Genomic DNA, 27,885 nt, shown 5'->3' with positions numbered 1-27,885 from the left:
GTTTATATATCTTGATTTATACATCTTTACCCATGAGAGGCAAACCCAGGAGGAAGGGACAAGGATCCTCCTAGCTGTGCAACATCCCACTGGTCAGCAGAAACCTGGGAATGAAGGAGCAACCAAGACGGGAAAAGCATGGTCACACTTGCTTCAACACAGGATATATAGATCAAAATAAAACGGGTACATTTAAACAAGCTGATGACTTTAGTGTTAACATGTGATTTCTGAACAGCTACCAAAACACCAGGCAGGAAACTGTGTGGTTTTGAAAATATCTGTTGAAGGCGTTCTGCATGTTCAGTGGAGTGACTCCATCTTCAGTTAAGAAAGCAGAAAAGAGTGGGCTGATCCTCAGAGCAAGGGGAAACCCTGCCCACATCTGAGCCTGCAGTCTGGGCTCTCATGAGTAGGTTACTACAAGGGAACCATCAGCTGGGAGTAGACAGGACACTCAGTTGAACCTTGGCAACCCAAATGATAAAGTCATGACTGAGACCCAGTTCCCGTGTGCACCAGTTCTGAGTGGGAGGGATAAACAGGAAAATTTCCTTTGAAATTCTGTCCCCTACAGGCTCAAAGCAGCCAGAGTATTAGAGAGGCTTTAAAAAGTGTCATTATATATTTAATTAACTCAGAAATTTGCGTTTCTCAGTTTGTGGCTCCTAGCACATGCAGTACTGCAGCCTGCACAGAGGTTGCCAAGACTGTTGCCACCCCCAAGAGTTACAAGACTCTGAAAAGCACATGGAGATGACTGGGAAGAGACACACTGCAGATGACAGCAATTGAAGATGGATTTCTATGTCCATCACTGCTGTCCCAGGCTGTCAGAGAGGTGCTCCAGCCATGTCCAGTGCAGGCTCTGGAAAGCTGAGACATATGCAAATACCAAGCACATTTTTTGTACACACACAGTGTTCTGTTACTGGCTGTTTTGTTACTGGTGCTTTTCTAAGCCAGCCTTTGCCCAGGAGTCAGCTGAAAGGCTTGGGACAGTGGCAAAGGCAGGAGGTGTTTTTGTACCCTTGGATACTGGAAGAGCTCCAACCCTAAGAAGAAGTAAGAATCCTCCTCCCTGGTGCCCATCAAGGGATTCAGCCCACTTTCAAGTCCTACTTGACCAAAGCTGATTGTGTAAGTTGTGTCCTGTTGATCCCCTTCCACCACATGCTTGGACAGAAGGGATAAAGCTATTTTGTACCACATCATCTCACCAAAATGCACACAGGGGAGGTGCTGACAGCCCCACAGGGGACCTCTCTGCAGAAATTTCTCTGAATTATTTAGTTGCTACAGAAGGCTTCAGTGCTTTACACACCATCTTAAGAAGCAAGTTAGCCATATCCTGACAGAAAATCCGCCATCCTCCGCACAGGCAGGTGGTGGCTTTAGCCCTTTGTGAGCTCTCAGAAGCACCAGATGACACGCACAGCAAAGTCTGAGTTTTGCATTTGCTGTAGCTGACACATGCTGTTCACTGAAAGAGAATTAGCCTTTTCCCCTGCAAAACTGAGCATTAAGAGCTAGTCCAGCTGCTAGTAAATGGCAATTAGGCTGCTAAAAGCCCAGGTTGCTGGTGAAAAATAGGACTTGAGCTCCTGAAACACACAGGCCCTCTTTCAGCCTGGTTTTTCATTACTTTTCAGTCTCTAACTTGATCTAGTTTTAGAGCTGAGATGCAGCTGGCCTAAGATTACCCATTAAAATAATGAAAAACCTGTAAGACAACTGTAAGACAACAATTTCTTCCAGGCATGCAAAACAGTTGTGTTCGCCCTTACAGAACTGCTCGTGTTTTGTTTCAGGTCCTGGCTTTGTAGATAAAGGAATGTGAGAACATAATGAACACATCAGCCTTATACTGAGTTCAGATTAAGCACAGCAAAACCACCAGCACAGCAGTTTAGACAGAAAGAAGGAAACATATGGGGTCAAAGTGACATTATCTCACGTGGCACTGAAGGGAAATGTCCCTTCAGATTGTCACAAGATGCTGGGCACCTGCTAAACACACCCAGGAGGGTGGATGTGCCACGTTGGAAAAACTAGAAAAAAATTCTGTGTGCCAGTAAATCCTCTGCTAAATTCTCTTTGCAGAGGTTGATATAAACAAAAGTTATGATGAACAAAAGGGGAGCACACAAGCCTGCTTGGCAAGGGTGGGTCTTCCAAACAGCATGTCTGAAGTGTTTCTGTGGAGACATTTCTCTTGATTTTTCTCCCAGCTCTCACAACATTCAGCACTTTTGTAGGTCTTGGAACCATGTGTCCATATATGACTTTCAGCTCTTATTTTAAAATAAACAACTGGAAGTTGCAGCCTTAGGCATGTGATAGAGTATGATCCCTGAGAGGGTTAAAGAAACTGAAGTTACATTCAGGTGACCTGAGGGTGGAGGTGATGGGGTTGGTGAGGTCCCAGGTCAGAGACCATCCATCCAGCGTGAGGAGGGCTCTCCAACCCCTCGGTTCTACTCCAACCTTGCTGTAGCCTTGCCAGAAATAAAATATTGGAAATGTGGGTGACAGCTTAGATTACACATTGTTAGAAACAGCCAGGATAATCTGCCTCCAGCTCCCTAAAAGGAAATCTTTAGCTAACAAACATGCTCCAGCCTTTTGAGCTGGCAGATAACAATGGAACAGGGATAAAACATAGCTGGATACCAGCAAAGTGGTGCTGTGCAGGGAGGTGTTTCAGCAGGGCAGAGGAAACAGGGCAGGAGAGCTGCAGCTGGAGCAGCTGGGCCAGGAAGAGGAAGGTGCAGGGTCAGGTTTTTGGGTGTTGCAGTGTGCCACACTGCAGCCCTGGCACTGTGGCTGTGCCAGTGCCCTGCTCTCAGGGACAGCCAGCACAGCTGTTTGGGCTTTGTGCTCCTCATCAGGGACTTCATCGTGGCCATCTGCCATCTCCATGTCCCTCCTGTGACACTGCAGCACGTGGCTCTGCTGGACAGATCCAGCAGTGGGTCAAAGAAAAGCATCAGCTTCCTTGTTTATAGAAAAACTCTGCATGAGACATCCCTGCCCTTCTCAAGGGCAAACAGCAGCTCCATGATTTCCAGGCAGCTCTGTCCCATCTAAGGCATCTAGGGCATTTCCAGGCCAGGGAAATTCTGAGGTTTTAGATCTCTTGGCATCCCAGTGTCCTGGGAAGGTGCCCCATGCTGCCATCACCATCAGCACCACAGGACAAGCAATACTGTGTCTCTTCTGAGGGTAGGAACCTTGTGGACATGGATTTTGCTCCTGCTGAGAAAGTCTCTGTTTGGAACAGCATGTCTCAGCTCATGGAGACTTCTCCTGCTGAGACATTGAGAATAAATTCTGCACAAACCTTTCTGGCATGGTAAAAATAATAATAATGAAGTGGCAAGACACAGAAAGTGTACACACAGTGAAAACCAAATTTGGAATGATTTAGGTGATTCAGGCTTTTTGGGGGGCAATAAGCAGCTCACCACATGCTCACAGAACCCAGGAGCTCGAAGTCAGCTTGAATGAATGATTCATTATTCCGCACACGCTCCGGCTCCTCCGCCACTCCAGCCTGTACCCAGCTGGATCTCAGGAGAAATTCCTAGAGTGTGTAATTGTGTATAATGTGATCATCCTGCAGCAGGAAATAGGTTTGTAAGCATTCTTAGCCAGTACAATCGATGTCGTACAGATATGGTCTGCAAGGAAACCGAGTGGAGATACATATTGCAGCGAGTCACCGGAGAGCCGAGGCAGCCTTCTGGGAAGGACATGTCAGGGAATGAGTTTAAGCCCAAACAGTCACGGTACACGTAGCATTTCATTTAAAAATGTCTCAGCGTGACCGTGCTGGGAGGGAGATGCTGACCTGCGAGCCCCAGCAGCAAGGCCAGATGTGGGGGGCATCCCCTGGAGAGAGGTAGGACCAGGCTGCAGGAGGGAGACCGGAGGGGTTTATGTGCTTTAGCTGCATCCTCATCCTGCAGCTCGGCTGTGCCCGTGGAGACCGGCAGGGACCCGCAGGGACCGACACAGCGGGGTGGGGCTCCCAGGAAAGGGACACGGGTCAGGGATCTGGCACAGAGGGATGGAGGTCCCAGCAAAGGGGCACCCCCTCCTCGGAATGGGGCTCCCAGGAAAGAGGCACCCCTTCCCCGGGGAGCGCAGGCTGAGCCCGCAGCACCCTCTAGAGGAACGCGGCCACCCAGCCCTCGGCTTCAGGGAGAGCTTGGATCCATGGACAGAACCTCTCCTTTTCCTTAGGTGCGTTTAATCCATCGCTTGCACCAAGCGCACTCTGAGCCGAGCAGCTCCAGGCTCGCAGGTGCTGCAGGAGAGGGAGAGATGGACCAGAGGCTCCCCAACAATCCGGGAAGCAGCACCATGGGGAAATCCTCCAGGTGTGCCCCAGCTGCAGTTGGCATTGTCCTGGTTTTGAAAGGTTTAACCCAAACGGGCAGTGCAGGTGTGGAGATGAACATGGCACTCAGATGTGGTCCCTGTGAGATGCAGCTCAGTTCAGCCCAGGACCCTGAGCTGTAGGCAAGGCTTCCCTCAGCCATGGCTCTGCATCCCCACACACACCTGGACAGAACAGCTGCCAGGACAAGAGGAGTCGGGTGGATTGTACCTAAAAGTGACCTAGCTGTGAAAATTGTGGATTACGTGAATTGTTACCTTAAAGTGACCTTGGGGCTGCTGTAACATGGCCCCAACACAGCCTAAATTCCTACAGGTGATTAAATGCCCAGGTTACATCTGCATTGCTCTTTCCAGCCAGGATGTGCTGGGAACACATAGTCCTAAAAAATATGTGGGGATCATCTGGGATTCACTGTGCACGAGACAGGAGACACCCATGGAAGAATGTCCTGTAAGGGCTGTGCTGGTCTGTGGCTACAGCTGGGGCTTGTGGCTATGGCTGTCTTTGTTTCTGGAGTTCACCTGTTTCATATCTGGTACTGGTCAAAATGGAGCTTTTCTGTATAGAGAAAAACATTAAATTACTTCCATGTACCATACCTACTCCATATTTCTGCAGTTACAGTGCTGTTATATTTTATTTCATAAACCATGTACCAATTTCAAGAGGAAGCATGTCTGAAATGTGAAAACCTAAAGTGTAAAAAAAACCCAAAAACCAAAAAAACACAACCCAAAGTCTCAAACCTATTTTTCAAGTTGAAATTAAAATATGCTGGGCAAGCAGCCTGAGTCCTCTCCTGAAGGACCCATTTTCTGTTTCTGTCTTGGATGTACAATGTGCAGGTTCCAGCCTGTGAGTCTGCTGGGCTTGGCTGGGCTGTTTAATGTGCATTTGTCTGATAAAGAATGGAATAAGGAAGATAACTCAGTGAAGAGAGTAGAAACACTTTTCCTCCTGTTTAGTGAAAGGAAGAATGATGAGCCCAGCCTGCCTGTCCCTCTCTCCCAGACCTCAGCTCTCCCAGTCCAGGATGGATCCTGGAGAGCAGCCATCCATCTGGAGATGTGATGTGTCTGCTTTAAGCTGTGCTTGGCCCTGGAGAATGTGAGACCAGCTCTTACCTGACCTTCCCTTGCGCCCACACCACCTTCAGTGGCCCTCAGCTTCCCAGGGGGTGACCTCCAGCTCACCTGGCCCAGCAGGACTCCAACTGAACACCCAACCCTTGGCCCAGGGCAGGTTTCCCAGTCAGGATATTCCAGACAGACAGGCCACCTGCTGGGCACTGAGCACTGCCACTGGGCATTAGAATCTCCAGGGAATAGACACCTGTGAAACCTCATTAACACTATCTCCCCATGCCCCTTTCCTTTGTCCTCAAATGGGAGCTCACAGAATATTTAATTTGGATCAGGCTGAATATGGAGAGATTGCTTATCACAGATTCTGGGGATAAACAGTTTACTTTGCAGAATAATTTCTTTTTTAACAACTCCCCCTCCCCTTTTCTCCAAATTAATTTCCATCCCAGCCATGAGCCTCTGTAGAAAATCTTGCCATAATCATTTTGAGCTAAATATTCTGTCTAATCAATCAAAGCAGTGGAACCAATTTTGAAGCTGTCACTTTTAATTTTTCCAATAAGAAAAAAATCGAGCATTTCACTCAAAGTGCTGTTGTGATTCCAGCTCTTCAAACCTTCACTCCACTGCATCAGCGCTTCAGAGCTGTACTTGAAAATGTGAAGAGCTGACACAATTGCAGAGAAACTAAAATAAATTGATTTTTAGCAGTGAGAAGAAACCTGTTTCTTCATGTACCCTTAGACCTGGCTCACAAAACCTTTTATTTTTTTCTTTCTTCCCTGCTTTCCTCCTCAGAACAAAAATAACTACAGCATATTAGTGATTTCATGCATGCAAAGGGCTGGCACTCATTAAAGTTGATGTGTTATTGAGAGCTCGGTGCATAAATGCCAACAAAGGGCCAGAGAGCAGCTGTGCTGGGGTGGGTGAGAGGATTCCTCCTGCCCCTGGCATGGGATTCCTGTGGACACATCCAGGATGGAGGAGCTGACCTGTGGGAGGAGGCAGGAACAGCCTGGGCACAAAAAATGGCTGGAGAAATCCAGAAATCCATCCTGGGAAGAACAGGTTGTTCAACACTCTGGCAAGGGCACTTTTGTGTTCAGGGCAGGCGTGGGCTGCGTTCCTGCTCGGTGAGGAGCCATCAAATTGAGGCTTTGCAAGTCCTCTGAGCAAACAGGAACGTTCTGGTCGGGGGAATGGCTGGGGGAGTTTTGCCACCACGTTCCTGCCTCCACACAGTCAGAGCCAGCCATGGCCATGGGCTGGCATTCACTTCTGCTTTTAGGGATGGATGGGAACAAAGTCAGGCCCTGTAGGAGAGGGACAACAGCAAAAGCAGCAACAGTGCCCTCAGGTTGGGACTTGAATCCAAACAGAACCTGCTGGCTACTAAGGAAAAATGAACTCTATTCCCCCTAAAAATGGGACAACCATGTAGAAAAAGGAAAGGACCCTTCCTCCAAATCCATACCTGAACTCTCTGGGTTCAGGACCACTTCCAGTCTCACATTAATTTCACACCAAGACAGTCTCACCTGTGATCCCATGGCTCTCCTGCTGCTCACAGAGACACCAAGCAATGCTGGCAGGACACTGCCAGCCTCAGCTGAGGCTGCCCTGAGACCCCACAGCCACCCTGCTGCCATCCAGCACCCCTGGGCTCAGCACCAGGCACCCAGCAGTGACTGCCAGGCCCCACATCGCTCCTGCTTGTCCCTGTCTCCTCTTCAGGAGCTTGTAAGTGGGATTCAGGAGGCACAAAATCAGCAGGGGGATGCTGGAGCAGCAGCAGAAGCTGACAGTGTCACTCAGCAGCTGCCTGATATCTCTCACCAAGCCCCTGCCTCCCCTCCAGCTCCATTGTCTTGGTTTATTGTGTCTGTCGAGGACACAGATTGGGTTTGGAAGTTCTGAAGATACAGAGAGCCCTCTGGCATCTGAGGAAGGAGATGAAACCTAAGAAATGAAGAAGTTAATATGTTTTCAGTTTGCAAGAGAGCTTGGAAATGCCACTGATGCTTTATTAATCTCTTCTGCCCCTGGAGGACAACAGGCAGCTGCTTCTTCCTTTCTCTCTGCTGAATTTCCTTTACTGGAAGTTAAAAGAGACGGGGGAAAGTTAATTCTATTTTAGAGACAGAGCATTTTTGTCTATGCCTTTCATAATGCTTTTGGATTATTAAAACTCTTTAAACATGACTTTTTAATCTATTTAAGAAGTCCAATTTTCTTTCTATGCTGTTTCACCCTAGCAGTTTCTCTCTCCCAGGGAAATCCAAATGACTCAAGTCTCGCCATTTTTATTGCTGCTCTGGGCCTTTCCCCATCACATCCTGGCTGCTGATACAGAGCAAGCACAGAACTCATCCCCAGGCAGGATGGAGCCCCCAAAACAAGGAGAAATGACACTGAGGCCAAAGGCTGTGACATGATGATCGGTTGTATTTTCAGTCCATTAATACACATTCATTTACCAGATACAAACAGAATGGAAAGCGCTCGTTAGCAGGAACAAGGATACAAAACTCAGTTCCAGCAGCCTTCACAGAAGGGATATTCAGTGTCACAGCAGCACTGTCGGAAGGGAGGGACGCACGGAGACTGCGCTCACACCCCAAGTGGAAGCTCTCCTTTTGTGGATTAGTTTAGCTAGAGACATTTTATAACAAAAAAACAACGTTCCCAGAAAAGTGACTTTTTGACACTTTTTCTCATTTCCCTAGTGGCAGAACTAGGGGGAGTTGGAATTATTTACATAGAGGAGATTCTATGAAAAGACACTGACTGGAAGGTTAAAAATAGAATAATCACAAATACTGGAAAATACAACAAGAAAGCAGGCAGGGAAAGGTAAATATGAAAAAACAGTGACACCCCAAGAGGATCATTGCATTCAGTGGTCGATGTATGGTTAGTGGGGTGGCTCCACTTTGATACACAGATTCACATGCTGGCCTTGATTCACTGCCATGAAGTCACTCTGGGTTTAAAGCAGGATTCTGCAGAGCTCCTGGTTTCAGCAGGATCTCAGCAGTGCAGCAGTGATTGCTTGTTTGAAACCATTTGCAGAATGAGTGCCACGAGCTGTGACAGTGTGTTCAGATCTTGTGGGGCACCCAAGGGGTGCCAACCTCTGCTCACATCCTGGTCTGGAGACTGCTGGTTTTCTTCCCCTTGGTCACCACAGCACTGCACCATGAAAGGCTCTGCTGCTGCTGAGAGGGGTCAGCTTAGCCCAGCATGGATGTGGGGATCCACATGCAGCAGGAGAGGGAAATGCCATTATCCTACCACCCTCTCACACTTGCATGGGAGTGTCCCCACAAAGCAGCTCTGTGACAGATACAATCCCCTGACTGTCCTTGCTACAATGCTCAAGGCTCTTACACTGAAATAACAACAGCAGAGCACATCTGTGCTTGATTGTACAGGGACACTCCTTCGGAAGGAATAAAGATATTGGAAATTACTCATGGAACAGTCCCAGCCAGGCAACACCTGCACTGAGGCTCTCCCAGGGACAGCACCAGGATTGCAGAATCATGTTGTGAAACTTGATCAAAAGAAAGGAAAATGGAGCATTTGGGGTTTTAATGTAGCAAAGCTCATGCCAAGTCAGGGGACAAACTGAGACCAAGAGACCAAAAATTGAGCTGAGCACTTTGTCTCTTCCATGGAGCACTGGAGTGGTTCTCCTATAAATTGTTTTTTAGTACAGTTCTTGCAGACAATGACATTTTATCCCTCATTTTTTAAATCATGCATTGACTTTACAGTTAAACATTTATTCAGTCCAACATCAATATAACAAAACACATATTTAAAAATATCAGACTTTTAAAATTTAAGGAAAGGAGTATGACGTCTCATGGTGAAACCTGTTAAGGAATAATTTAAACGGAAAAGAAGTGTTTTACTGAGGTTGAATTACAAAATAAAGTCTGAGCCTGGGAGAAGTGCTAAAAAATGAATGCCACAAGAAACAGTTGATGTTTCTGGGGTTGCTAGTGCTTGAATCCACATCACCTGTTCCAGCTCTGGGTATCGTGGGTGACCCTCTCCAGTCTGAAGCCCACGCTGGTATGACAGACTAAGAAGTAGTGATTGTTCAGATGCAGAAATCAACTTTCTCAAGGGGTTCAACTTCACAGGCTTCTTAATATAAGAAACAAAGCTGTAGCTGACAGGACCCAAGGAGCCAGCTGCAAACAGCACAGGCCAGGGTGTGAATGAGCAGGGCCCTCACTGGAGTGGCCCCAGCCCTGCTGGCTGTTTGGGGTGAGCAGTGCTGCTTCCTGAGGGAACTTGGTGGCCCCACAAGCCCCTGGGGATGCTGGATCTCCTCACTGTGCCAAGGCTGCCTGCACACTCTGCTTGCATTTGAATGTTTCTAAATTCCTGGTATCAGGAATTTAGCACCAACACAGGGAAGGGGTGGTCAGTGCAGTGCCTCTGTTCCCACTGATAGAGAGCCAACATCAGGCCTGTCTGCTACCCCAATAATGAAAGACCTTCTTAATTAGCACCTTTTCATACCAAATCAGTCAATTACATCTCCCTCCATGGCTCTGCTGTGTCACTGGACACCAGCAGCTATCACAGAGTGGGCTGAGCACTGCAGAACCTGAGTGGTTTTTCCCCAAAGCAGCCTGGCAGAGGAGGAGTTAACACCCCTGGAGGTGGGAGGCCCCAACAGTGAGCTACCTAGCATTTTAAAAGACAATGTAAGGATAATTTAACAATTATAAAAACCTTTGCTAATATGAGGATGAGGAGAATAAGAGCACTTAGAAGGTGACAGGAGTGTTGCACTTCAAGGTTCAGTGTATGGGTGGTAGGGTTGAACACTTTCTGAGTCTGAACACGGATCTGTGTGACTGACAAGCATTCTCTGGCAGGCTGTAATTGTTTAAAGTCAGCAGCTTCAGTCAAACTAAAAGAGCTAAAAACATCAGGAGAGACAAGCTCTGAACCTGCACTGATGTGAAATCACAGGACACCTTTGATCTTTCTCGATTGGAAATGGTCAGGGCACACATTGCTTCGGCTCTGCGGGGGGTGACCCTGGGTCAGTTTTTTTAAGGGAAAAAAAATCAAAGGAACATATTTATGTGCTTACAGCATGCCAGGTAAAACCATCAACCCCCCGGATTCAATCACATAAAATACTGCACATGCACTTCCCAAAGGTGAGCCAGACCACAGATGCCAGAAAGGAGTGTAAAAGGCAACTGCATCTACAAAACACAAGTGTAAAACAGTGGAAGCTGTAGGAATGGGCTGAGATTTGGAAGAACATCTGGGGTTTGTTCCCTATTTGGGTGATCCAGCAGGTACAGAATAAGCTGGTGCCTATATATGGTCTGAACACAGAAGGTAATCAGCTAAAATGTCATGCCAGCTACCTTTTGGGGATAGACAGGTGACCAGTGGGATTCTTTTCCAGTTAAAAAACTGTTGGAAGAGCCAGAAAAGAAAAACTCTTCTGTTAACTAAAATAAATACCAGTTCACTGGGCCTTTTGACCAAGGAGTGTTGGGCACAGGTATAACCCTGGGAAGGGAAGGGATACCAGGATGCAGGGGCAGCAGAAGAGCTCAGCCTCCCACTCTTCCAGATCCAACTCTCCTCAAGTGTTTTCTAATGCTCTATTTTCCCAGTGCCTGACACAGCACTGCAGACTGTCAGGAACACCTCAGGTTGGAGCTGGACATGAAATTGGGAGACATGGCCTCACTGCAGGATGGAGCATGGGGCAAGACCCAGGCTGGTGCCCCCCACACGAGGTCCTCACCAAGGAACTGTAGTGTTTTTCCCAGGATGCTGGATTGAACTGCTGCTTCTCTGCAGGGAGGTGCAAAAGAGCTTTGGAAACCTTCTTAGAGCAATAGAAAACAGGAATGTGCAGTGCTGAGCTTTACCTCTGCTTGGCAAGGCAGGTCCTGCATGACTGAACTCAAGGTTGTGGCTGGTTCAGTAACAAAACAGAGACAAGGCTTTGTCCCCTGCTCCCCTTCCCCCTTGCATTCACCCCATCTACAAATCCACACGTCAGCTCAGTCTGAGCATGGTGTCAGCTTAATGGCCTTTGCCTTCTTTTAAATAGGGGGGAAAGGAATGGAAATGAAAATCTACCCAAGGTAAACACACAAGCAGAGTGCAGAGCTTGGTGCAGATCATGCTGGCTTTTGAGTCTCAGTCCTGTTACATGCAGTGCCTTGGTTTCCCCTGGCTCTGGACACCTCAGGTTTGAGCTGGAACCTTGATCCTCTCCTGAGGAAAACAGCCATACTCAGTGGGACCACGCTGATGTGCTGGGTCTGCACAGGCCAGCAAACTCCAGTGATCTCCAGCTCCACTGAGACTGCCCTCTGCCAAGCCTGAGGGCTGCTGATTGCTCCAGCTGCAATAGGAAGAGGATTTTTTTCCCCCAAAGGGATGAAGAGACCAAAATGTTGATTCTGATACAGGATTGTTAGTCTGTTTCTCTGTTAAGAACTGAAACACCCACACTTGGAAAGCTGCAGGACAGCCCAAGGCAGCAGCAAATGGCACTTCCCAACAGTGGCAGGGCTGCACAATGTGCTCTGATGGTGTGGAAGGGGTGAGATGGGGAACTCCAGCGAGCCAAGGTGCAGATACCCAAAGCCTGAGAAGCAGCACACGACTCCTGTGCAGCCACAGCACGATCACAGTATGAACACAACCACAGGACACAGCTGGCAGTGATGACAACATCGATTGGGAGTCAGTTCCTGTCCTAGGAAGTAGCCTGCATCCTTTAGATGCTCAGAACATGCCTGAAGAAGTAACTCCTCCAGAGGTTACACTTCTCATCTGCCATCACTTCCAAGTTTTTCTGCTCCTCTTGTCTGCTAGTGTTGATTTGCTTCAAGTTCCTCTACCAAAATCCTTCAGAAGGCATCATTAGCTTAGTGGAGAAGCTTTTTGTCTACTTTTGTTTTCCAAAATCCCGTATTTTTCATTAACTTCTCTCCTGAGAACAAGACTTTAAAAGGCAAAGCAGTCTGCATCTTCTTAAGTCCAAACCTCCATGGGTACCATGGACTCCTTTGTTCCGACAGAGGGAAGCAAGTACTCTTCCTCCAGAAAACGAAAGGGGAATTGTACTAAAAACCCACGAATCTTTTTTAATTCTTCTGCTGCTTTTGTAGGATCATCATTTGCTAATTTGGGCTTGTTGATGAAATCACGCAGTTGGGCTAAATTATTCACCTGGTCACTGGGAAGGCAGCGAAACACCTGATCAAAACAGAAAAGTCACCTGTCAGTGTAGGGGAAATACAACAATGCAGAGTTCCTGAGAAAGACCAAAGCATCCAGTGCAAATTCCCCAGGATGGGAGTGACTGAAGTGACAGCCCAGAGAAAAGGGAGGGAAGAGGTGCCTGTCCTCAGTGAGGCTGGAGCAGGCAGAGGGGAAGCTCCAGGGCCTTTTCTGATCACTGCAAAAGCTCATTAAAAGACAGAAGTTAAATTTGCTTCTACTCCTGTTACACCGTGGGTAATTACAAGCAGTAACTACACCACAGCCATTCACTGGAGCTACAGCTGATGCAAACACAAGGAGAAATCTGATCTGCTGCCTTCATGGGCACTGTCACACTGAGGATGCACCAGCTCCAGTTTCTTGTTCACAGCTCTTGCATCTGACACTACTCATTCCCTCAAAACACATCTGCAGGTCCAACCCCAGGAACTCAACCTGCTCTCTTTGCCCTCCCTGTGCTGCTTCCCCCACTGGCATCTGCTGCCTCTGTGTGGGATGGAGGGAGGGGGAGAAGTTGCTGTGCTCCTCACCTTATCAAAGATGGTGGCATTGCGAGCTGCTGTGGCAATCCACACCTCCTTGAAGAATTTGTCACAGACGGGATCCTGGTGTTCCGGATTGAGATCGGAGCCGCCAAGGACAACCCTGAGAAGACAAAGGGAAGGATGCTCACAGAGGCTGAAGCACTGGGCACTCCCCTCTTGGTAAGTGCCAGGAGACAAGAAGTTTTCTTGGGACTTGCCAAACCCTGTGTGCTCCCAGCACCCTCCCACTCCCAATCCTCTATGATAATCTGTCAGCTCTAATGCTGCTTGATTTTCCCCTTTTCTTCTGAGCAGTAACTGTCCAGATGGGAAATAGGGTGGCAGGGAAAAAAAAAAAGGAAAAAGGAAAAAGGCCTTAAACTAAAAATGGCCGTGTTGTGGGCCAGATGGCTGCTCCCAGCAAAAACGCTTCCTTTAAAAAGTGACACTGCCACCCAAGATTGAGAGAGTGTGCAAACAGGATCTGGAGGGGAAATACCACTTGTTTATGAGCTCTGCTAGCAAAATCCTAAAACAAAATAATTTTTAAACCAAGCTACCAAGCTGTGGACAGGAGCAGTGTGAGGAAAGCCAGTGAAACAGCAGCAAAACCCTGGGCTAAGTCCAGGCCAAGCAGAGCTAAACCCAGGCAGGCAGTGGCAACCCATTGGTTTGGAAGGCTGGGGGGCAGGCTGAGCCTGAGCAAGCCCTGCCTGTGTCCCTGCTCAGCTCCCACATCCCCTCCCAGCCGTGCCCAGAGCCCACCTGAAGCAACGCAGGCGCAGGGACTGCGCGAACCTCCCGGCGCTGTACTCCTGGCCGTCCATGACCGAGGGCACGGTGTCGCTGTCCTGCACGATGATGGCCATCTCACTGTCCCTCTTCCCCAGCATGCTGCGGTCATTGATGTTGGCAGAGCCTGGGCAGGGTAGGACAGGGCACAGGCAATGTCTCACTGCTGCTCCAGGTGCTCCTGCTCACCCTCCATCACCACCTGCCACCCCTCGGATCCAGGGGGAGCCATCCACGGCTTCCACAGGTAAAACCACAACCTGGTGCCTTCAGATTTGAGCTTTTATCTTTTTCAGATCCTGTACTGCATTAGTGTATAACTCTAAACTCCATACAGAGTGCTAGTGAGGTCTCTTCACATTTTGGTCAGATCCTTCTCAGCCTGAGAACCGAGGACACCCTCTGCCTCAGGAGCCCAGAAATAGTGAATCAGGGTGGGGAGCAAATTGGGAGTGTTTGACTCCATTACCTCAAGCTATAATTGGAGAATCAGCCCAATATGCAAATAGACCAGACTTAAATCTGTCTGAGAAATGTGTGACCATTGTCCATCCTGGGTGCCTGAAGGCCCTTCAATGAATATATTCATTTTTATCAAAGTTGAAAACTTTGTCTGGATCTGTTTCTAGGTGAGCCCATTCCAGGCATCAAACAGAGGGCTTTCTTATAGAAACACAGACCATGAGAGGAGCTGGGGAAGAGAAAAAAAACTTCAACTACTTTTTGCAGGTTTCAACAGCTTGGGAGAAGATTAAAACACAGCCAAGCCCAGGCCAACATTTTCAAAAATTGCTCTTTCTGCAACTTCCCAGGTGTTTCTGCTGAAGGAGCCACAGCTTTCAAAGGTCTGAACTGCATCTGGATACCCAGTTACCTGAGGAAGGATGGTCTCTCTTGGTAAATCCCAGAATGGTTTGGCTTGGAAAAGACTTTCAAGTTCCTCTCATTTTAACCTCCCTGCCAGGGTCAGGGAAACCTTCCACTAGACCAGGTTGCTGTTCCATTCAGGGGGGTCTGCTCAAGACTAGCTAAGGCTTTGGTCCCCCCAAACAGGTTTCTCTGTCCTAGACAGACACCAGAAAACAGGGCATGGGGGAACACTGCTTGCAGCTGTTGGCTCCAAGGGAACAGCAAGATGCAGGGAAGGATAGGCATAATGAGGTCATAACCCACAGAAATGACCAAAACAACAATAAAAAAGTCTCCAGGCACAGCTGTAACAGACCCCCAGGCTGCAGTTAGCCATTGAACCTTCCCAGGAACTGGATTAACTCCAGGGGAGCCAACATCTCCAGAGGAAAATCCAGCTAAGTGCCTCTCTGTCTTTTCACCCCCTCCTCCTGCCTGGAAGCTCCATGAGCACTTCATTTCCATGCACTCTCTCTCATGTGGAAAAGGGATGACTTTCCATCCCTTCACCAGGCAGCACAGATGCAGAGGCTGTATAAAAATCTACCCTTGAGCTTATGGGTACAGAAAATAAAAACTAAGAGCTGCCTCAGGCCCCCAGACCATCCCAGCTGGAACAACACAGCTCCTGCTGTGGTATCAAGCACTCTGGGCACTGGAGACAGGATCTGGCTCCTGAGAAGGTGACAGAGGAGCAAACCTCACCACAGGTCATCTGAGACCTCTGCTTTGAAGGGAGGGAGTATTTTGAGTCTTGTAAAATCTGGTACTAAGGTATTCATTGGCAAGTTTTTATTGCTGATATAATAGCTCAAAAAGGGCTTCTTTGAGGAAACAGGCTGAAATTCTGCTGCAATGTAGAGCTCTGAGCCTGAAGTCTCTCTCTTTGCTTCATTTTCTCATAATAAATATGGTAAGAGAAGAGGATGAAATGATATCTTACTCCCTATAGCATATTGTCCCATTCTTAGGAAATGGAGCTGATACATGACACATGTTGTCCAAACCTTCCAAATTTTACAGCACATTCTGTTCTTTCAGGAACAGATGACAAGTCTCACAAGTCTTCCTGCTAGAGCAGAGTTTGATACAAGACAGATGGACAATATTCCCTGCACTGGGATTCTCTTCACGGTTACACACAGATTTAAAAGATTTCAGAAAAACAAATTAAATGACAGCCCTCTGAATCCTTTCTTCCTTCTTGATGAATTTATGAGTTTGATTTTTGGCTTTCTTTTTTTTTTTAGACAGCAAAATATTTCTCAGGAAAGAAATGACAACATAGAAAAGCCCATGGCAGTGCAGCCTGCACTGTGGGATGGGAAGGGATTGATCCAGGTATAACCCAGTGCCTCAAACCCCTCCTGAGAGCCCCTGCTCACCAATTATAACTGTGTTGTCATCAGCAATGAGCAGTTTGCTGTGCACATAGATGAGCTCTGTGACCAGCTTTCCTTCCAGCTCTGCATATGTTCGGAGGCCACAGAATGATATGTAGTTTATCCACTTATCTCCAACTGAAAATTAAAAGACAAGAAAACTGATGGGACAAAGGAGGTGGAAGAAAAAAAAAAAAAAAAGACCTTGCTTACATGAAGACCCCTATGAATAACAGTTCACTTTTGACTTTTTAAAAAATTATAAATGAACAGATAACAGAAATATGTTTGGGTTTTTTTTAATAGACTTGAAAATTTGTTTGTGAGGTCACTGTGCTGCTCTGATCTGCTGCCTGCTCAGAGACTCCCACTTCAGTGAGAAATGACTCCAGTCTCCTGGGCATAGCACAATAGGTGGACTATGAGACTGTTTTTCTGCAGATCCTGCAGAAAGGAGGCTGGAAGCAGGTGTTCTGTCCATGGTCAGTATGGCAAATGTGCCCTAATGCACTTGGTGCAGTTCAGATTTACACCAGGACCTGGAACAAATGAGGCATTATGCATGGTCCTGGCGTTTGTGATATGTGGGTTTTCACAGTGCTCTGATTCCCAGCAGAGCAAATTCCAGCAGGATTCCTCATGGCAAGGAAACAGCCTCCTGCTTAGGCAGGTTCTTCCTCTCCACATCTGACAACTGCCAGAAACAAACCCTGTGTGGGATCCAGGGGGAGGCTGAGAGCTCACAGCTCCCAGAAGTGTGATCCCGCTCAGGACATTTTCCAAATAACACAATCCTGAGCAGCTGCAACTGTGCTGTGCTCCTCCCTGGGGTGTTCCCCTCCTCTGGATCAGGGCTGCAGCCAGGTCTGAAGCCTGCCAAGTGGCCATGGCTTGTGTGACCCTACAGAGCTTGCCATGGGAGGATGGTCAAGGAGGAGGTCACTCACAACCTCACAGCACGTGCTGCATTATGTGTTATAGGTACATCCATCAAACAGCACCATCCAAAGTAAACAACACAGAGGGGAGGAATAAAGTTCTTACCCTCTGCCTTCAGCTGGCCCAGGATGGAGTTTTCCCCTCGGCACATGGTCCTGGAAAGAAGGTAGGCAGTCATCAGCACCCCTGTGGCTCCAGACAGCAGCACATGCTGGAGCAGAACCAGCTGAGGTAGATCCCACACAGCTGCCTCTCCAACAGGGTGCTTCCAGAGCACGCTTTTTTCCCCCCAAATGACTGTTACTATATCAAGGACTGCTCATGTTCCAAAAAGAGCTTACACCAACCCACAGAGGAGCTGGGGAGCACTTCTGTCTTCTAGAGCATGTGGCAATGATTGTAAACGTGTGACAAGCAGGGCTGCTACCTCTGTGCCAGGCCTGGATGTGAAATCATGTTAAGGAAAATGTCAGCACATGCAGAACACCAGGTCAGGGAGTTTGTGTGATTATGGGCTGGAAAAGTCACAGCTGAAATTCCAAAGAACCAACCAACCCATGGGCAATTTCCTCTGTTTGCCCTTGCAGGAGGAAGTTCAGGCAGAAGGGTCAGGGGGATGTGCTACTTTCCATCTGCTCTGCCCCACTGGTCCTCCTGGAGGTGCAGCAGGACCCCTGCAGGCCAGCAGACAAGGGGGATTTCACTCTGAGGGTTGCAGCAGTCTCTGCACACTGACTGTTCCCTGGCCATACCATAACATGGCAGCTTTCCAGTCAAACCATCTTGGCCCATTTTGCCCTCTTTTACATTTCCCATCACAAACTACCCTGCTGCTCTCTCAGTCCTTCCTATGAGACCTGCAAGAGCCCCCCAAAAACATCCACCCTGCAGCAGGGGAATCACACTGGGGAAAATTCCATTGCCTGCATGGGGCCAACAGGCAGAGCCACAAAAAGGCAAATTTGGAGACAAATCTTGGTCAGCAAGTCTGACTTAATAATCTAAGTGGAAAACAAATCATAGAGTGGTTTGGGTTGGTTGAACCTTAAAGCTCATCTAGCTCCACCCCCCTGCCATGGGCAGGGACACCATTCCCAAGACCAGGCTGCCCAAAGCTGTGCCCACACTGGTCACACTGATGGCAGGAGGGGCTTGGGGACCCCCTGCAGCAGTGGGGGTGTGCAGGGGTGTGTGGCAGCCTGCCTGTGGTACCTGTAGTTGAAGTGCATGATGGCCTGCAGCGCGTTGCCCCCGCCCGTCGAGATGTCCCCTTCAAAGCCCGGCAGCAGCGGGATCACCACGTACACTCGGAAACGCTTGTTCTCCCTGAAAAACCAGACAGTTTGGGGGAATATCAGCCTGGGAATGTCACATCAGCCTGGAACAGTCACAGCTTTCCATAAGCTGAAGTCCCCTCGGTTTCACTTCCCCGGAGATGACTGATTTGGTTCCCACCCAAGGCCACCACACAAATTTTAAGGGAGCAAAGTGTGAAGTGCATTTCCAGTTTCAGGAAATCACCTGCCATCAGTACTTCTGTAACTGTTCCTTCAGGAGGAGAGGGAATAATTTACTCTCAGCAAACAAGAAAAGAAGCTAAAGAAACACATTTTTACTGAAATTCAGGGGAAGGCTAAGCATTTTTCAGATTGTGTCTGCCACTATAAAGGTTTATTTAAGCACCCCAATAGCCCAGTCACAGTGATACTGGTGCAGACTGGAGAGGACAGGTGCCTGGCAGAGCACAGCAAAGCTCATAGAGCTATCAGAGGCAGAAACCCAAAACCTCACCCAACATTCCCACTGCCTCCTGGTTTTCAAAAGTCAGAAACACCACAAAAGATGGAAAAAGTTCAGAGCACAAGCAAACCATTGCTCACTGGGGGATACATAACAGCACCCAAAAATCTCAGCTCCAGAGTTCCCCAAACTAACCCATACCCTAATCATGATCCCACTCAGAACAAAAGCTGCTACTGTGTCACTGCTTGGGGCTTTTCTAAAGCTCCCTTTGGATTTCTTCTGCTGACAAATGCCAGGTGCATCTGCTCTGAGAGCACTTTCCTGGGTGCTGGGAATTCCCTGCTGTGTGTCCTGGAGGAGGAGGACGAGGATAATGCTCCATGGAAGGATGCTGCCACTAGATGGCAAACACAGTTTAATCAGCACAAAATCATTTCAGAAGCACTCTGGGGATGAGCCAGGCTGCAGTTTTTGCTAGAAGTACTCCTTCCTTGGGCAAGCCATGCCTGTGAATTTAGGGGTGTGGGAATTGTGAAGCACTGGGGTCCCATCTGAGCTGGGAGGGAGACAGTCAGGACCTGCCTTTCATTTCAACTTTCATTTCATTTCCTTCCAGCTGTGCTGGGCACTGCAGACTGGCTCTAGTTTGCCAGCAGAGCTCAGAAACAGTTAATGAAGCCTTACCCAGACACAAGAGACTCTGAAACCAAGTCTGTCTGTATCATGAGAAAGGTCTACCAACAAAAGCATTCCCCAAAAAGCAGCTTGTTTGTGTAAGGACAGTGTTTACTAAACTGCTTAGAGAGCCACCCATGAAAAAAAGAGGAAACCAAGAAAAGAACATTATTACTAACATCAGTAGAAAATATTTAGTCTAGAAGAGTGAGAAGTATACAAGCTCACTACAGACCTTAATTTATAATTAAAGGCTGTTTTTATGGGGCAGTTTGGAAAATGAGCATTATGATACAAACCATTTAGGTCTCAATTTACTTTTCATCTTAGGCAATGCAGAATTTAAACCTTATATTCAGTTAGGAATTGCCTACATTAAGCCAGCACAATACTGGCATACAACTGTAGTAAAGCAGAAGTGAGCACCATATCTGGAAATGGGTCACTAAGAATCTGTGTGATCCCCTTTTGTGACAGACTTTTAGGATCTGGATAGAATGACACCCCTTACATAAACTTTATCCAACAGGAAAACCTTAACAGATTACCTGGAGAATTTGCTGTTGCCTCAGTTTAGGAAAGTTTAGAAAGTTTCCTGTGTATCAGCCCAGCAGGAGCAGGGTACAGTTTTACACTATGAAATGTGTGTTTCAAAGAGACTCCAGGGGAGCAACCTTAAGCAAGGCTGCCCAGGATCAAAGTGAAGACAAGCCACTACCTGTGGCATTACTGTTAACACAGGGTTAGGTGTGCTGAAGGAGTGTCTAAAATTGGATTCAATCCACCCAGGAACAAAAAACAGTCCCCTTGCAAAGACTGGAGGTGGTGAACACCCTCCAGCATGTACCAGAAAAAGTTGTTCAAACAATAGCAGAACCCTGCAGTCAAATCCTCAAAATGTGTTTGCTTCCCCAGTTGGAAGCCGCTCCCCTCTAGATGATTTAAATAAACCACAAATCCCAGTTCACCCTTCCCACCCATGAAATTGCCTGACCACCCACCTCAAGGCAAGCTGGCAATGGAGCAAAGGTGTCACTGAACCAGAGCACAAAGGACTTGCCTTTAAACAAGTTCCATAGTTAAAAATACATTTACATTGGAGTAAGTCCAGAAAATCACTTTCTGGATGCAAAGAAACCACTCAGGAGTCTCACTGCTGCAAATGCAGATGCTCAACCCCACTGGTTCTGTGTTGGCACAGCTCCTGTCCAGCTGTACCCACTGAAGGGTTATTTTTTGCACCACACAGGGGAAATGCACCTGAAGACTTCCAGTGCCTCATTAAGAACAGGTTACCTGTGAGCTTTAAGAATCCTCTGAGCAATCGCATCACCGATCTTGTTCCAGACAACTTTATCATCAGCACAGCTAATAAAAAACTGGTTCTGCAGGAAAAGCAAGCAAAGCTACTGTCAGATACTGCCAGCAACCAACCCAAAATATTTGCATGCTTTATTTCAGACCAAGAGCAACTAAAGATAGCTGGGTTTGTGTGCCACTGGAGTAGAGGCTTTTTAAAATTATGATTCAATGATATGTGTCTGTGCTTGCTTAGGGAATGAATTAGTCCTTATTAATTACACTCCTTAGAAAGTTCATGTAAAGAGCAACCTAACAAGAGGTTAAAAGAAAAAACAAGAGAGAAGGAAAAGCATCTCCATTCAGCCAGCACTGAGTGTCACTCTGACACAAGAGATTGCTGCAGCTGAAGGCTGTGTGGATAAAAAGCTGCCCTGTGAGTGGGAGGTTTGGGCATGCACAGGGAACACTGCAAAGGCACAAAGGGGACACGGAGACCATTGCACAGGCCATGAAAGCTGCTGGCAATTTTGCAAAGAGCCTTATAAAGGAGAAGTCTACTTTTTTCCACTGTGTGGGCAGATGGCTGGCAGGGTATACAGCCATCAGTCTGGCCTAAAGACCACTGAAGCTAATGGATCTGTCTAAATTAAAAACTTGGGACCAAACCTCAAGAAGTAATTACCCTCCTGATGGCTACAAGAGCATCAGGAGCCTCCTGCCTTCCCTCCCTGCCACTCACCTCTATGTAGATGTAGTGCTTGCTGTTTTCTATCACACTGATGTAGGCTTTGTGGATGGACTCCTCGTGGTATTTAATGCCAGCAGACCAGTCAGCAGCAGAGCGGATCACCTGGGAAGCAAGGGAGACACCTTCAGCTCTGTCCATCCAGGACAGCACCATGGCACCCCAATTATCCCACAGGCAAGGCTCTTCCCTGGCACAGCCAGGCTTTCACTAAATAAGGTAGCAAGTGCAAAATTTATACTGCATTTGTAATTGTGAGAAAGGACATTCAGAAATAGCATTCAATGCTTAGCAATGTTTTGATTAAAAACATAAGAGCCCTGTCCCATTGCTGTACTGCTGCCCTCTCCCACCTGACCAGCTCCAGATGTTTGTTCTTGCTTAAGGTCTTGTGATAAATTCCTTTTAAAAAAACCTGAATTTCCAAGCTTTAGGGATGCACATCCCCATCAGTGATCTCCTGCCCAGCACTTTAAAGCTGGTCTCCAGCTGGGGCAGGGTGTTTCTCCCCCAAGGAGGTTGTACAGAATCATACAGTCAGTCTGATAACACAGGCCATGCCTTTGGCCTCAGCACCCGAGGTCATTTGTTTATTCTGCCAAATTCTTGCACAAGCCATCCCATTTGTGACGATACAACTTAGATTTTACTGGAAATCCACTTATAAAGCAGATTTCCTGCAAGATCACCAGGGCATGTCCTGCCCCTCCATCCTGCAGTTTTTGTGCAAGAAAGCCAAACCAACATGTGAAACAATCTTTGTGCTCTGGGCCAGGCTGAGCAAGCCCCACAGAAGTCAGCAGCCCATCTTCCCCAGCCAGAGATGCTGTGGCACCTCCTGCTCCTGCACTCTGAGTCAAGAGGCAGCCACACTGAGCCCCAAGTGACACTTTCCTAGATGGAAATGTAGTTTTTAATTAAGTATTGGCAGAGTACGTGCTTGGGAGAATAGTTATTCATTATTAGCCTCTCTCTTTAAACATTGTCAAGACAAAAACATTGAAACAATAGCCTTAAAATATCTCAATATAGCCATTATACTGGAACTTGAAGCCAGTCCCACACAGCACAAGACCCAGAGGCTGGGGATTTACAAAATGTGTGTGTCAGTTCCAGCAAAATCCCGATCTCTTGGGAATTGACCAAACCAATCCTCTCATCTCCAGAGCATCTCTGGAGGTGGCACTCAGGGCCACTGCTGTTAAACAGTGATGACTCCTGAGCTAATTCCTTCACTTGGACAGGAACTTTCTCCCATATCTGGTTTTATCAGTAAAAAACAAGCCCTGCAACTCTCTTATTTGGCTGCTCTCTTGGCCAACAGAAGGGTGCACCCTGCAGTCTCCCTACCTGAGTGTTGGGGTCACAAATGGTGGAGTGAAGGAGCCAACCTGAATACAAGGGCTGTCACAGCCTTTAGCAATGCCAAACAGCTGCACTTTGCCTGCATAAGCCTCTGCAAGGCCACACTGATCAGTCCCAAAGGTTTTTAATCACTCATTTAGTTTACAAATCCAAGGCTGTGTGTTCCCACTCATCCCAAGATGGGCTCTTTGAAAACAACACTGAGCACCACGGCAGACTGAGATTTTGAACAAAATTCCACCATTGGCATTAATAAGCTGTTACTGGCATTAATAAGAACAGGAAAAAAGAAGGTTTTTTCTGGGTAGAAAGCAGGCTAATTATTCCATACAGAGCCTGGACTGGAGCTCACAGCACTTCCACTCTCACCAGTGCAGCAATCTGGAACTGCACTTCAGAAAAGTGGCAGATTGTAGCTTTATAGAGCACAAAGTCTGATATTCAACTTTTTTCTTTTTGCTAGTAAACACAACAAAACCATCACTCAGGACCATCCCATTCCAGCACCATGACTTCCCAGTGCATCATCCACCTGCCCTTCCCTACATTCCTCCTCACCCCTCCACATAACTGGCACCCCAGCTCACTCCACACCCCAGGTTGCCTCTATTACAGTGCCATCATCCCTCTGCCTCACCCCAGGATAATGTGTCATGGCCAATTCCAAAATGCTGGCCCAGCACCACCCGAAAAGCTCCCATCAGGTATAACCTCAAATCCCCCTGCAACAGGAAGAAGAGGTGTCAGAAAATGTTGGATAGGACAGCAGAACGAGTACAAGGTGTTTCATCTTGGAACTCCTCAAAATAAAGTTGTTTTTAAAAGGTCTGCAGCCACAGGGACAGGACAATGCCACCAAGGCAGCATCCCATGGTGACAAAGCTGTGGCACTCACAGACACACACACCCACACCTGGAAGTCTGCTACACAGCCCTTTCCTTACCACTGACATTCCATCTCACACTTCTGGACACCTCTCTTTTCTGTCAAGCTATTTAAAGGCAGCTGGTTCAAACCCAACCTATTTCCTGGGGAGAAAAGGCCACATACTGCCCAGCAGAGCACCTCCTACCCAGAGCTGGAGCCTCCATGCTCCTGACTCTCCCTTCCCCTCCCTTGAGCCTCTCAATAGCTTGTCATCCCCTTAACTTCTCTAACTGATACAAGGGGAATAAATGTGATGTTTTCTGAGGGCTAGTGCTTAAACCCTGAACAATGCAGGGCTCTCACACAGACTTCAAACAGGTGAGGGCATCAGCTGCTGCCAGAGCATTAAACTTTCATTGCCTTTCCATCAGGAATGGGATGTTGCCTCACCATGTCATGTCTTTTGCAACACTGGCTTTGGCAGATAACTGCAAACTCTGGAGTGGAAACAGGGAGATGAAATAATGGAAAGAAATCTGGCACTGCCTTTGGCAGATGTCTATTTGACTCCTGCAAGAATCAATGTGTTCTTGCAAAAAATCATTTTGCTTATTGCAAGCAAAGCCCTGAAGTTCAAATAAAAGAGGATGGGAGACCATGCCTGTCTCCTTTTCCCCCTTCCCAGCCTGTACCTCACACACACTGCATTCATCCTCCCTGCCCAGGGGAAAGCCCTTGTCAGTGCTCTATCCTCACAGAAATGCTTTCCTACTCCTCTCCTCTCACAGAGGAGAGCAAAACCAGATGGTACAATGAGGCTGGAATCTGTTGCTGACAGGTCAATGGTTTGGGCTTGCAGCAGTGTTGCAATCCCCACGGATCCTTTGTGTTTTCTCTTCCTCTGATCTGCCCACAGTTGAAGACAGACTTGCAAACAAGGTCAGAAACAAGAAACCAACAGCCAGGCTTTCCTCAATCACCCATCAGCCAAGGACAGTCCTGGGATGCTGGATTTTAACCTTGGGGCAGTTAACGTCTGCCTATAAAATCCCTACACAGTACTAAAAAGATTACAGGGGATTGGCTGCTGGCCAGCCAAAGGGTTCAATACTAAGAAGAACAAGAATATTGCTCTTGTTTTTCTGGATAAAAGGTTGGTAAAAAGTTTTAGGATATCTGCTTATTTCTCTGCAGAACTGTACCACTGAGAGGAATGCAAGCACCTGAGCCCTCTGCTCCAAAATGAATAAACTGGGCAAGCAAGAGGTTGACATTTCTGTCCCTGCAGAAAAGGAGAAGTCATACAGGGATGCCCTAATGCACCACCCTGGGAGATCCAGAAAAAGGCAACCAGGAGGGGGAGTTCAGATCCAGGCTACAGGTGTCCCCCCCTGTCCCCACTTCCTACAGCAGCCAAATCTGAAACCTCCATCGGGAAGAGAGACTGAGTCACTTGAGGATTCACAGAGGGACTTCAGGAATGCTCAGGGCACTTGTGTCACCTGGGGACCAAGGGAAACCAGGCCAGTGTGGGTATTAGGGAGGAGACAGTCAAAATTGTACTATGTACATGCAAATCCCTGCCTTGGAGTTTGAGGAGGTCACCCAGATATCATAACCCAGCTGAAGCAGCCTGGAGACCTGCACCCAGGCAGAGTGTCCCAGCCTGGGCAGAGGATCCCCCCTCACTGCTTCCACCAGGCTTGGCACTGCAAATGCTCTCCCCCACCAGTTATCCCTCATTCTGGGAAGGCTGATACATTTCAGGACAACACATTTGCAGCCTAATATAATGTAGTTTTATTTATCTGTCTACATGCAGGGTTATTTTGACAGATGTATAAATAAGAAATGAGCAAGGTAGTTTCAAATGAATAATTTACAAGAAAAACCTGCTCTCTTTTTGCTGTTTATGGCATCATTGAGAGCAGCCCCTCATTTCCTGGATGTATCAGTTATTTGCAATGCCTCAGCAATGTGGTGGCCAGGCTGGTTTTCCAACTGCTCACCCATCACTCAGCACCGGCGTCTGCGGATTCCGCAGTCACCGTTTGAGCTCCATCCTCCTCTCCCACAGCCTGATGCCCTGAGCTAGCAGCTCTGCAGCTGGACTGAAGAGAAGCTGGATCTAGGTTGTTCTCAGTTTAATTTCTCCTTTGGGAACTGCCTCCAGTTCTGTAATCAGTAGAGCTTAACTTTTTGCTACATCAAACCCCATGATTTAGAAGCTGTGGCTTATCTTGCGGTTAAAGCGTGCTCAGGGGACACAAGCCCCATCACTTCCATGAGAACAAGATTTCCCAAAAAGCTGGTGTCAGACACAGACAGGGAGACATTTACAGCCACAGGGAACAGGATGATGCCTGAAGGGGACTACTTCTCAGCAAGCTGGGAGCCTTGCTTTGGAGGCTGATGTAAAACACCCCAGACCCCTGACACAAGATCCCCATGCTGCCCATCCCTCACACCACACAGAGAGGAGCAGACAATGCCCTGGCAATCCACAAAACCAGAAAAAAGCATCTTATTTCACTAAGCTTCCCCAAGCAGTGCTGTCATCTGGGCAGACCACTCCTTACAAAGAGCAAAGTCATGCATTTTTCCTGGTTTTGGTCTAACTGCTCTTACTTCATACATCTTTCATCCCCAGAGACACACAATGGTTTTGCTGCTTCAGCATAACTGTTTTGACTTTGTACTCTTCAACAAGTTCATATTTCTGCTGGGTAACAGCAGTATTCAAGTACTGATAGAGCAAACTGGGCTATTAAACAGAGGTATCTTGGCAATTCTGACTGTGAGACTGATTGTCACAAATCAGACTGTGGCTGACTGTGTGGAATTGCAGAGAACCCCCAGGGGTGCAGGACTGCATAATAAAGTGCAGATGAAGTTCAAGGCAGAAAGCAACAGTCACAAAACTCCACTTAATGCTGGGCTCTGACTGACCACCACCAGTCTGAGTGAGGCGTCAGAGTCTGGCAGGCTGCTCTAAGATCTGAGATAAATACTCAGTGGGTAACCTCAACCCATCAGGCCTTCTCAAATCATGAAGCCCAAATGTTAAGTGTCAGATGAAGAGCAGCAGAAAACAAACCATCAAACCACACAGCTATGCAAAGTCACAGTGTTCTCACACCACTAAAATACTGCATGCACTTTAGTCCCCTTACCTCAAAGGTGAAGATATAAATTAATGCTTCTCTACTAAAAGAGTTGCATTATTCTATTGCAATTGAGGATCTGATCACCTAATCTGTGAGTTGAATTAGATAAGAGTTTTGCATCTTATAATTCTGCAGAGGGTCTGTCAGGCATTCAAACTTCCTGGGAGGATGCAGAACAAGCCCTCTGGGGAGTATGTGAGCAGGAAACCATCAACACCCACCTGGACTGTGGCAGGAACAGCCTCAGGCACCTGATACTTCAATTCATTAGCAGTTTGCTGAGATTTTGGCAACAGGAAGGGGTAGGACAGGGACCGGTATTTGGGTTTCATAATCTGCACAGGGGGAAAAAAACCAGATAAAGAAAAAATGCTTGAAACAGATAAAGAAAAAATGCTTGCAACATATCAGAACAAGGAAATAAACCAGATGCCTACAGAGGGCAGGGGGATGAGGCAAGGCTGTGCTCACCTCTGTGCCCCCAGCAGTGACACCCACACCCACCTTGGTGAAGTTCCAGCGCTGGATGAAGTGCCGGGCGACATCGCGCGCGGCTCTGCCGTGCACCACGGAGGAGATGTCGTGCCAGGGCATCCTGGGGGTGGTGTACCTGTCAATGAAGTCTGGGGGCAGGAGAGCATGGTTGAACTTCCTCAGACAAAGGACATGAATGTGGAATAGCACA

General features: G+C 47.6%; 1 protein-coding gene across 1 annotated transcript in view; it reads right to left on the bottom strand.

The window, feature by feature from the left end:
• Window positions 1–7,921: 7,921 nt before the first annotated feature.
• The window catches only part of PLD1 (phospholipase D1), a 60,132-nt gene continuing 40,168 nt past the window's right edge, over window positions 7,922–27,885 (bottom strand). The window contains exons 17-26 of the mRNA XM_033068544.2: window positions 27,705–27,823; window positions 27,422–27,535; window positions 21,795–21,905; window positions 21,050–21,138; window positions 18,548–18,661; window positions 17,441–17,490; window positions 16,400–16,534; window positions 14,079–14,232; window positions 13,320–13,434; window positions 7,922–12,762 (exon numbers count right to left, since the gene is read on the bottom strand). Coding sequence (XP_032924435.1) covers window positions 12,538–12,762; window positions 13,320–13,434; window positions 14,079–14,232; window positions 16,400–16,534; window positions 17,441–17,490; window positions 18,548–18,661; window positions 21,050–21,138; window positions 21,795–21,905; window positions 27,422–27,535; window positions 27,705–27,823 — 1,226 coding nt within the window. The 3' untranslated portion in view covers window positions 7,922–12,537. The remainder of the gene's footprint in view (window positions 12,763–13,319; window positions 13,435–14,078; window positions 14,233–16,399; window positions 16,535–17,440; window positions 17,491–18,547; window positions 18,662–21,049; window positions 21,139–21,794; window positions 21,906–27,421; window positions 27,536–27,704; window positions 27,824–27,885) is intronic.

This window comes from Catharus ustulatus, chromosome 10 (assembly GCF_009819885.2).
Source record: "Catharus ustulatus isolate bCatUst1 chromosome 10, bCatUst1.pri.v2, whole genome shotgun sequence".
In the NCBI taxonomy this organism is placed as follows: domain Eukaryota; kingdom Metazoa; phylum Chordata; class Aves; order Passeriformes; family Turdidae; genus Catharus; species Catharus ustulatus.
This window is presented reverse-complemented; position numbering and strand designations above follow the sequence as displayed.